General features: G+C 38.5%; 1 protein-coding gene across 1 annotated transcript; it reads right to left on the reverse strand.

The window, feature by feature from the left end:
* Positions 1-4,563: 4,563 nt before the first annotated feature.
* LOC139728266 (uncharacterized) lies at positions 4,564-10,152 on the reverse strand. The gene is made up of 4 exons (XM_071639228.1): positions 10,003-10,152; positions 8,364-8,522; positions 6,428-6,590; positions 4,564-5,304 (listed from the first exon to the last, which is right to left on the reverse strand). The coding sequence occupies exons 1-4, from the start codon at positions 10,145-10,147 to the stop codon at positions 4,767-4,769; spliced, it is 1,005 nt and encodes a 334-aa protein (XP_071495329.1). The 5' UTR covers positions 10,148-10,152; the 3' UTR covers positions 4,564-4,766.
* Between the last annotated feature and the right edge of the window lie 1,909 nt (positions 10,153-12,061).

The following is a 12,061-nucleotide window of genomic DNA, read 5'->3' on the forward strand; positions in this document are numbered from 1 at the left end:
AATGTATACTTGTATTTGTATTACTATTCTGTCAGATGGAATTCAAACTCAATTGAACTGAACTGAATTCAATAAACCTGGTTCCCGGACATAAATTACTTCATCTACTGCTTCTCCTTTCCAATTCTCACTTTCAGGGAAGATTGAGTTCTTCTTGAGTGCACATTCACTGTAGTAAAAGGTACTGCTTGCATATTAAAGTTGACCAATTTAAGATTGACAGTCATTCTCCTAATACCCTGCATTGTAGGCCTGAGAAATAATAAACTATCATACACCAATTGTAATGGATGTAGCCTATAATCTAGGCGGAGGATGCAGCTTTGTCTCTGCCATTACGCAAAATGTTTGATGCAGCGAGACTATTGTCTTTGCTCTGCAATATGTCTGATAAGGAGAGACTGCAAACAGTGGATGTGCCTTAAGCATCCACTGCCTATATCCACTCGTCTTGCTTTTAGTCTTGTTCTTGTTACCGACTATGAATCGGCGGCAGTGTTTCGTATGAAAACTGCCACCGATTCATAGTCGATAATAAAAAAACGACTAAAGCAAGACGAGTGGATGTAGCCAGTGGATGCTTCCACTGTTCATAGTCTCGTCACATCAGACATTTAGCCTTACAGCAAAGAAAATAGCTGCATCCTCTGCCTAGATTATAGACTATAATGGATGTGGCTAATAGTCCCTTTGCTCAGGATCCAAGAAGGAAACCACGAATACAGATTAATACCAAGTGCAATATCAAACTGCCTTCACTGTGACTTGAAAAATGATTTGATATCATTGTGCAGTATGTTATATGTGTACATAAACACCCAGCCAGAATATGGATAAAGAAAAGAAAAGAAAAATTACCAAGATATTATATTGAAGTGATGAAAACATACAAATTTGATCTACACTACAATCTGACCATGACAGATTGATGTCTTTTACTCTATGAAAAAAATATGAAAAACAATGACAAAGCCATATTAAAAAGAAACCACCAAAAGTATGAGTTCATATCATGTCTCTTTATTTTTAGATCATTTGGTACAGCCAACTGCTTTTCCTTGGTTTCACGTCAGCATTTCCAATCGCATTTGAAGTTACTTTAATAATGCAAATGATGATTATAATCCTTTGTCCTTGTTTACAATCTTGAGGCACATACCAACAAACAAACAAACACACACACACACATACACACATACACACACACACACACAATATGCAAAAAACAACAACAAACAAAGTTTTGAAGTGCCACATCACAAAAAAAGGGGGGGGGGGGAGGATTACTACACAGCTGCAATAAAACAAATCAACAGTTTCTGCCTTCCATGGCATATTCCAGCCAACTTCTTGTGTGAGAGTAATCATTTGTGAAAAAAATAGAAGTATCTGTTCCATAGCACATATAATACATCAAATAACGCAAATTCTGATTGACTTCTGGTATTCTATAAAGCACAACGCATCTGTGCAGACATAAATATGGCCTTCTTCTCCATGTACAGAAATATGTAAAATACCACAAATGACACAAAAAAATTATGTGCAATACACAAAACTAGAGTCACTGAACCTTTCAGTATGCTCCAACCATGACTACGGCCATGGTTAGTGCCATCGTGATATGAAATGAATTTTATATCATCAAAGCATTTCGCTTTGATTTTAATTCCATTCTTTCTTTGTTTGGGAGGGGAGAGAGGAAATAAGATTGGAAAGAAGTAAAATATTCGAATAAGAGTGTGTTTCTACTGAACACCTTGTTTCAATTTGAATAACCGCAAATGTTTCTGAGCGAGACATACGTGGTAATGCGTAAAGCGCGGGAACTTACAAAATGGGGTGCACCAGGAAGTCACACGTTAAAAGGTCACAGATCAGGTCACTGTGATGATCAATTGAATAACGTGCTGAATCTCTCTGTAAGAATTTGAGACTTCTGGTACACTGCAAATTTTCTGCTTTTACTGGAAATCGTCCCTTGCATTACCTAGCATCACCAACTGAAAAAGGTGGACAATGGATCACTGTTCATTTTCTTGCATCGTCTACTGCCTGATGTGTTTCTACTGAAGGAAATTTAAGCTGATACCCACATTATCTTGATCTTATTTTTTTTATTTATAGTAGAGTAGAAGCCCACTCCATGACACTCGCAATAATTTCTTGTTGGGTGTGAGCAAAAGTGTCGATTAAAAATTGAGATGTTTGAGGATTAACAAAAAAAAAAGGTCAATTTCACCATACATTACTCACAAACTTCAAGAGCTGTCACTACCCAATGAAGCTGGCCATGTGTATGCTCTCTTGCTGATTCACTCATTTCATGTTATAATTTATGGAAGTTTCCATACTTTAAGATTTCAACTGAAGAACAGTTGCTAGAACAATGAATTCATGATTTTTTTTTCCACTTTAGATCAAGAGCCATCACTTGCATTAAGAAGCAAGAAGTGACATAACAGCTCTATTATACTAGTACATTATGCAATTACAAGATATAAATATAAGATCTTCCTCAGATCGTCAGCTTTTCCTTTCACAGACGTGACTTGAGTATAAACATGATAATTTTTGAAGAAAAAATAAATATGACAATAAATACAAAGTAGCGGCAATCACACTAGTCTGGCACAAATTTAGTGAAGAGTGTGAAAATTCTTACCTATACTGGATTTCTATCAAAATTTAAGTTATCAACACAATCCAAGCAATCTTTTGCACATTATTTTCAGCAAAAATGATCAACCATGATTTTACTGTGAGAGAGCCACCACACAATCTCTCCCAATGATTGTTCGGAGGAATTTTTTCCACCAGTGCACAAAAGTATGCACAAACTTGTGCTAAATATTTCATCCATCCTCTGTTTTCTCTTTAAAAGTGCCTGCATCATGATAAGTGGTATAATTCTGGATTCCCTCATTCTGAAATAATGGTGCCATGGTTGGTTTTGATGTTCATGACTGGCATATTCTACAATGTGAAGTAGGCAGCGAAACCTTCTGTGCATGTATTAATCATAGGACCCTGTCAGTGTCTCTATCTCGTAACCACATTTCTGGGCAATAGCGCTTTGTGGTGAAAACGGGAATTCTAGTGTAGTGATCATAATATGACCAGGCCCGTGCAACTCCTTGCCTATCAGAATAGTTTCTTTCTGTAAGGCAGGAGCTTATTTGGATATGCACAGCAGTCAGAAGTTTAGCATCATCATACATTGCCATAGTCCAGCAACCCAAAAGCATCTTAAATGGAGTTCGTGAATGCAATCGCCTCCATCCATGCGTTACTTGGTAAACAGTTACACATTTAAGATTCAAGACAAAATGATGTCCAAGTATGTGCCACTCCAAATTTGGATACATGTACAAATCGACTCATTGTTTATGATGACAAACATTGCAGGTGAAATCTTTAACCAACACGACAGTCAAAGTGGTAGCAATACTGTAAAAGTGGATATTTTCGAGTGACTAATTTTTCATGCTCAGCTGCGTAAGAAAAGTTTAGCGTGTTTTTAATTCTGCGGAATCAAGACATCAACTACTGGAACATATGGCAAGCAAATATATTTGTGTGCTTTTATTTTCGCGCTAACTTCTGGTTGCGCGAAATGCTCGAAAATTTCAACACTGTGAAAATTTCCATTTTTACAGTACACAAAATTAGCATATCAAGAATGACAAACATTCACTATGAATATTTCCACAAAGTAATGAATCAGAAGTGTGGAATCAATGGAAGAATGTGGAGCAAACACTTAATCAAATATGACCCTCAACATCTTTGAGCAGGGTGTGCATGAATAATCACTGTAATGTCTGAATAAAACATGCATTATTTCATCTCTTACAAATAACATGGATTCAGGTAGCAGAATCGAAGAGCACACAAATGAACAGAGAAAAGGAGGGGAACACACAAGGGCATTCAACCAAAGTGGAGTTAGAGAGCAACCCTATCATGAAATGTGTACGAACAATAAAGCTAAACAATTTGCCAGATGAACTAAAATCCAACATTCTGAAAGCAAAATGGCCACGATGATGTGATATAAAACTAGGATGAGTTGTCAGAAAGTGGAATGATCTGTTAAAACAACACAGGGAAAAAGACAGAAAAATAAATCATGCCATTAGATCATTGTTAGTGAAGCATCTTGGTTACATTTTTAGCGAATGGTTTTGTTTGATGATGAGCAGAAATATCAACACATGACAAACTCCGTGAACTTTGTCTCTTGATCATGTTTTAAACTCTGTGCAAACAGATCCCAGTGGGTCAACTCTATTTTGTAATATTTGTACCTTGGAAGAGACGACATGGGGCTTTTGGTCGTCTTGATTGGTGGGGCATCGGAATGCTTGTTGCGTCCGCTCAAGAGATGGAAGGTAGTTTTGGCAGTCTTTGATTCGCTGTGGTTGCAGCAGCTAAGTCTAACCTTTGCCTCTCCATAAAGAAACAAAAATTGCAACCACATGTATTACGACATTGTCAGGCTTTGATGACATGCTTGCTCTACATGGCTATGATGCGAAGATGTGGTAGTCTCGTCGTGATTTGCCAGTCAGCCTAAAATCTGAATTTATATATTTCAACCTTTCCCCTTTCCTCCGTTTTTCTGCCCTTTGGTTACACTTTATGCAGTTAACATCCTATGCATACAAAGTAAGGCCCACTGTTGCCGCAAAGGTTCTTCAACGATCAGAATATCTATCCCCATCACGGAGAAGAAGAGGAGCTCGGGAAATCTGCATGAGACTTCACCGTCCACTGAACTCCAGGTCGTGCAGAACGGACTGGATTTTGATTCTGGCAAGGGACTGTTGGTGCGGAGGCAGGCGTCTCATGGCCGGTGCCAGACTAACAAGAAAGTGCATGACTTCATCGAATCTCTCCGCCTCCTGATGGAGGGAGAAGGAATGGCTCGCGGGGGAGCTACTGGGCACTGGAGTCGAAGTGTTGTTTGGCAAGGTGGTCAGAGACGGTACACTGTCCAGATAGCTCAGGACACGCTCGTTGCCCATGTCCGTGCTGGGAACGCTGATGCTGGGAACGCTGATGCTGGCGCCGCCGTGCTGGCCGTTGTTGAGGTGCTGCTGGTCACTGCTGGTGTGGTGAGAGGACTGTTGGGAGACGTCCTCGTTGGAATCTTCCATGGCAGACCATCCCTGCAGGAGGTCATCGTCGTCATCCTCATCGTCGTCGTCCTCTTCCACTTTTGTGATATCAGTGATGGACAGTGAAGAGTCCTGGTCATGGACACCTTTGCTTTCTCCAGGATACGGGTAGCTTGGGGGTCTGCTTTGACAAGGGAAACAGAGACAGGCCCAAAATGTGGTTAGTTGCACATTCCATTTACTGTACTATGAATCACACCTTATGTAAAACAAACCTTGGTATGAGTATCAGTAAGAGGGTACATTTCAAGGTTCATTGCTTAGACTCCAAAAACAAAAGTTCTGTCTCGACATTAGTCTACTTGACAGAAATGCTAATGAATACTTATTGTTTTACTCCAAACACATCTAAATAACATTGTCCATGCCATCACCTCCTTAGGCTACATAGCTGATCTTTTTTTCAATACAGTCCGCCCTCTCGTACCCAGACATATCAGGACCGGCACTCATCCGCTTAAGGGATTTAGCCGCATAAGGGAGACTCAATGTTTAGATGAAAATTTGACATGAATTTATGTTAATCATATTAAGGATGATATGTATTTCAAATGACTTTGTGTAGGAATTTTGTTTGAGTTTAAAATCCCCCTTTTCCCAGTAATATAAGATTGAAAAACATATCACGGCAACATCGCATCTGGATAATGGAGAAATTCGGATAAAGGGAGGCCGGATAAGAGAGGTTGAACTGTAGTGCCTGGAGCAAGAGAATTGAAATCACATAATGTAAATGAAAAACCAAAATAAGCATATCAGTATTTGAATTTATGCCACTTATTTTGTCTGTCATGCAAAAGGATGGGATTAATTTCTTTAGTGAGAGTAAATCTGATATTGAAATGTACGTTACCATTGATTGAAAGGCCATATCAAATCTCTACACATTATTTCACTTATTACTATGCACCCTCTTGCAGTTGAAAAAAAAATGATAAGCTAAGTCAACAACTCTTGTGAGTGTCAACATAAGAATGAATTAAATGCTGCAATGAATCTATAGTATAAATCAAACTTACTTTGCATTCCAAAGTAAATTAATCCCCCCCCCCCCTGCAGTATATCAGACAGAAATAACTACAGTTCTTGACAGACAGACATTTTGCATTTTGTATTGTGTGTTTTTTTCGGCATGATATGTTTTGTACACTTACATTCTTTGTTGAAAATGAAAATGAATAGATGAATAAATGAATACATGCAACATTACTCTAAGTAACTTCACGCTGTCTATAGTCACTAACCTATTTTGCTTGCGAAGGTGCTTCTTCAAGAATCCCAAATAGTGTGTGAATCGGTACGGCTTGAGGGTCTTCCTGTACCCGTTCATGCCATTGACGCGTATCTCCTTCTGCGTCTTGACGAAGCGATCGCGAATGCTCTTCCATCTGAGCTTGCAATACTCCGCTGAGAAGGGAGAAAATGAATAGGCAGGTATTAAGTGACTGACAATGGTCACCATAAATTTCCTGATTAAGCTGAGAGATTAATGAAAGATATGAAGACAAAGACACAACCATACACGAAGAACTAGCCTTTTTTTTCTGGATGTGATGCTACCGACAGGAGAGGCCCCTCACTGTATCAAAATACTGTAAAACAAGAAAAGTTCATGTGCATTCTAATTTTGTGAATTTCGCGAGGGACAAGATTCGCGAAATTAAAATGCATGTGAAAGTTCTTGTCTATATGCATTGAATGCCAGTGGCAAATTCGCGAAAATTTCATGCCGCGAGAAAGGCCGTCAGCTCCAATTTGCAAAAATTTCAAGCTGCGAATATATCATGTTTTACTGTAGTCTTTGCAATCGGGTACAATCAATAGGGTATCACTGATATACTCAAGAGTGATTTGAATGATCACTGTGATGTAAAAGTCACAATTGTTTATTTTTTCAATCACCTGAGCGGTGTTGTCATCATCACCTCAATATTTGAATGCATGACTGTCATAACAGAGTGACCTTAAAAAATAAAGTAAATCAAATCTAATGGTGAAAGTGTCATCCAAATTTGAATCAAAATGTGAAAATTTGACAAGTTCAAAATTTCACAAAATAGTTCTGTAGTTACGACTACATATGCAGAGTATATGAGTTGATGATGTCATTGGGTGTGTTCGAGCGCTCTATAAATCAAACCAAAGCGTACCGTGCCGTACCGTGCCAGTTTTGGAGGTTCGAGCGCTCCGTTGAGAAAGCGTATCTTATGAGCTATTTTTAGAAGAGGTCACGCGTGTTTGTAGCAAGAATGTCATTCACCTGTCGCTTGAACTACTTACAGCTGTCCCGAACAAAGAGAATGATGTCTAATGCATTGTGACGTATGTGCATGATACGTGCATGCTTTACAGCAAACTTTCGGTATGCTTCTGGAGCACATCGGGAAGTGGTCCACTTTTGGCTCGGTGCAGTATGGTACAGTACACTTTGGGAGTGTTCGAGCACTCCTCTGGTGCGGGTACGGTACGGTACAGTACACTTTAGGAGAGCGCTCGAATGCACCCATTGACTCACCACTTTCCCACTGGCTTACACACACACAAATCATGTTTTAGGGCAATCACTTAAATCTAGCAATCCATCCGCTATGTAACAGTGCCAGTCATCAACGCTTAAGGACACACCTTATCTTTTCTTTTTCTCTCTAGATTAAATTTTAAAGATAAGAATCTACTGATGACTTGTGTGCAGGTTGATGGAAGAATCCCAAGGTCATGATCGTATCAAATATAATTTCCATGTGAAGAGTTTGATCATAAAATGAGTTAACTCCTTTTTTTTTCAATTTGAGATAATTGCAATTGAAGCTGCTAACAGACAAAGAAAATAATGAGAAAATGTATGATATTTTCATCATACCTTCAAGAAAATCCCTAGTTATGTCACAAGTGAGGTATAAGTAGAAAGGTTTTACTTTGCTCTACATTATGATGGACTAACTGTAAATTATATAAAGATGACACTTATCCTGCTCTACAATCATACTTATCATAATATGTTTCTGTGAATAATATCACTGCCTCAAGAGAACATCCAACATGCAAACTGTATAACTCCTCATGGCACGTCTGGTTTTTATGACACCTATAACATGCTGCATTTATTCTTTTTTTATCTTACCCAATCCACAGGAAACAAAACAAATTTGGGGTGTAATTGCATTTTAAATCTGTACTCACGGCACACGTCGATGTTCTGAGCTATCTGTTGCCACGTCTTCTCCTTCACAAGAGGATCCCTGTTGTGGGGGTGCTGGGGGTTGTAAATGCACGGATGACGCCGGACTTCGTGGATGAGTCTAATGTCTGTCTCCCCCGTCCGTACGGCTGCACCGTCACCTTGGAAGCAACAAGACACGTAGATTCCGGCTAACATTTCATGAAAACACTAAGAAATGCCGCTATAGTGACTGGTAAATGTATGCCTCTCACTATATCACATTTATTCTCGCAACAGGCCTGCAGTACATCTTGCCAATGTGAGATGACAGTTTCACACAAATGGCAAGTAATCACTATCTAGTAATTAGTAAATACTAATTCTCATAATATCACTTAGAGCCACTTTTAAAATATGGAAGAATTAGTGAAATTTTAGCATAATCAGTTGACCTTAGACCCCATGACTTAAATCATTCCCTCCAGAATCATTGTGCAGTAACAAATGTATACCACATTTTAAAAGTTATTTCCAAGGTACGTACGGAGAAAATAGACTAATTTCTCCACCGAGTATTGCAATTTTAGCATTTCAACCAGACCTTTGACACTTGACCTCATGACCAAACATAGACGCCTCACAAGAGAATCATTGCCAGGCAATACATAGATATAACTGTATACACTACTACATGTAGTTTCCTGAATATACCTGGAGCCATTTCAGAGATTAGAGAAAAAAGCAAATTTGTAGCATTTTAATGACCTTTGACCCCATGGCCTAACACTTTCTTCCTTGTGAAACAGACTATAATTTCCAGGGTTAAAAACTTTCAGAAACCTTATAAAAGTTGAACCTCCTACTGACAAATGATTTTACATGTTCATGATACTGACTTTACCCCTAATCAGGCTGGGCTTTTTTAGCTATGCCAAAACGAGCGGGGATCCCCCTCCCCCCCCCCCCCCCCCCCCCCTTCCTATCAGGTGTGCGGTTGCAACAAAATTTGACATGCCTGTCACCCACATTGTAAGCTACAAGTTTGTGCCTTAAGATTTTTTTATATTATCAATGTCTAATATTTTTTAATTAATTAATTCTTATATAATTTATTGTTTTTGGAATTTCTTTTGTATTTCTTTATTTTCAAATTTTGTTTTTCTTTGCTTTTCATTGAAAAGTGTCACTGACCACTTTTCTACCATTACTGGCATTAAATTAATCAATTAAAGCGATTAATAGTAAAAATAATCAGGTTTTTATGAGTATCATGACGAAGCACTGTGTTCCATAGAAAATGTACACAAAATCATAGAGAGAGCTTCTTCTTCAATGAATTATGCCACCTAAGTATCCACACAGAGATATGATTTCAAAAAAGCAAAATTTCAATTGGTTTCTGATGTACCCCATGAAATTCAATTCTTTTAGGCCATGCCAACATTAAAAAAAAAAAAAAGTGTCTTCTCTTAAAAGTGTAACTGGTAACAAGAAACCACTGACTTGGATTATGGTTTTCATTCATATTGATGTGGCTGAAAAGACTAAAAAGAATTAATTTTCCATATGAAACAGAGCATTAAACTATGGGATACAGCTCTACTCATCTCTGCAATGTAAGCTTTGTATGAATTTTGCAAGCTTTGTGAGAATACCCACTGTTGTTCTCTGCACTGTGGTCTGCTCTGGTCCTCCTCAGGACGGCACCTTGAGCCTTTTGAGGGGACTCATCGCTGGCATCGGCTTGCTCCTCTGTGTTCAGCAATGTCACAGGTTTACGATCCTCACATTCCTCATCAGACATCTTGTGCAGTCTGAAAAAAAAAAAGAGAGAGGAAAATTTCATCATCTTACCTCATGTCATCTGGTCCCACTGCCTTTTTTACGAGGGATATCTGGCACTGACAGCACATTGACGAACTATGTATGTCTGTGATCCATCAAGAACTCTTTGCTAAAATCATTTTTAGTATGGAACTTGGAGTTTACTCATGTACGCAAGCATTAAGGTGTAATGACAATGTCTACTCAAATCCACTGCTAATGTAATTTAATAAGAAAAAATTTTAATTTCATCATGCCGATGGCTTTACTTGCTGGTTTTTCTCTCACTTTGTCAACTAGAGAAGCACTCTAAGAGCGGAGAACTCTGCCAAGCAGCTCATTTCTACCAATGGTCTTGTTCTTCAAAAGAGATCAGGGATTTCCACTCATACGTATGCACGCTGAAAATTGCCCCATTTCCCAATATAGAAGACTTTTGTTACGTTATCAACTTCAAGCTGCGCGCACGCCTTGCCCTAGCAGAAACTGCACTTTAGTGCAAGTATGAAACCGTCAAAAATGCGCAGCTTGAACTCCCAAGTTCATTGACCCTATGCTCCTGCCAAAATATTGGAAATCCTTCATAAAATCAATAAAAATTTCCGGATCACTACCAAAATTTAATCATCTGTTCCTAGTGTCATTCCCAACCTTTCCTGTAATAGTGTAAGTTTCATTCAAATCCCTTTGTAATTTTGTTAGTTATTTTGTACACAAACAAACAAACACAGATGAAAACATAATCTCCTTCCTCGGCAGCAATAAATATTACTGGAAAAAAAAATGATAATGAACAATAGCAACTGCAAAACAATGATACCATATAGGGTAAGCCTACCAGTATTTGGTCACCTACGTGTACTGTACCGGAATTCAATCCGGATACAACTGTATTTAACAAAAAAATCGAAATTGAGATTAAAGAAATTTGATATATCTAACATACATTGCTGTAGATATGATATAGACATGTACATTGTACTTTTTTAGTTAAAAAAAAATATTGCAGAAAAGCTTAAATGACCGATTACCGGGGGTTTTACCACAGACTATTAACGTAAACAACCCTATATTTACCAGTCAGATTAGTGGCAGTGCAGTGTCAAGTGATAGTATTCCAGTGATACGTTGCAGTTGGTCGTTGCCGTTCGTTCGTTGGTTGGCTTAGCTAAGCGACTATTATACTATTAATCTCGATTTGATGGCCCTCCTTTTCTTCCAATCTCACCCGAAATTTCGTGCAGCGACACACTAGATGGCCTTTTGAAACAGCAGAACGGGAGAGGTGGAAGCTTTAGAACCTTGCTAGAAAAGTTCTAATGCGTTGTACATGCGTCGTCGGCTTGTCCGGCCGCGGCCGGCCTTGTGTTAACACGTACACATACACATATCATCAGCGTAAACCAACACAAACGAAGCCGCAAAATATCGCTCCCGTACGGGCCGTAGCGTAGATAGATGCCCGCACATTCATATTTCGCGTCTACTGTATCCTGGCTGGATGATGAGTGGACGATGAGCATAAAACATCGAAGCAGCGCAAAGCTTTGATTGAAGATGGATTTCTAAATATCCTTGGACGATGATCATGGGAGAGATCGGGTTATGCCAATTTAATAAAACATTTATCTTTCACTATGTTATGGTTAATGTTTCCTTAATTTAACCTATAAAATTTATGTTTTTAGACTTATTCATTTATTCAATATAATTATTTACAATTTATTAAATCTATAGGCTGTTAAAATGTAACAAAATATTTTATTATTTTCTTTTATGATGACATGAAGTCAAATCATTAGCACCAGGATATTTCATTATTCCCGACTCGGCGTCGCACGCTTTTTCAGTACGCTTATACTGTACTGTAGGGAACCATACTGTACTTGTGACT

Source organism: Diadema antillarum, unplaced genomic scaffold (assembly GCF_040938485.1).
Source record: "Diadema antillarum isolate AM-2024a unplaced genomic scaffold, OU_Dant_1.0 scf00000019, whole genome shotgun sequence".
Lineage (NCBI taxonomy): Eukaryota > Metazoa > Echinodermata > Echinoidea > Diadematoida > Diadematidae > Diadema > Diadema antillarum.

Excerpts from the sequence above, each read along its gene's own strand:
- LOC139728266 (XM_071639228.1), bottom strand. The coding sequence starts at position 10,147 with ATGTCTGATGAGGAATGTGAGGATCGTAAACCTGTGACATTGCTGAAC. Across the intron at positions 8,523-10,002 it reads CCACAGTGCAGAGAACAACA|GTGACGGTGCAGCCGTACGG; the intron begins GTGGGTATTCTC and ends GTTGCTTCCAAG. Across the intron at positions 5,305-6,427 it reads CACCTTCGCAAGCAAAATAG|ACCCCCAAGCTACCCGTATC; the intron begins GTTAGTGACTAT and ends TTGTCAAAGCAG.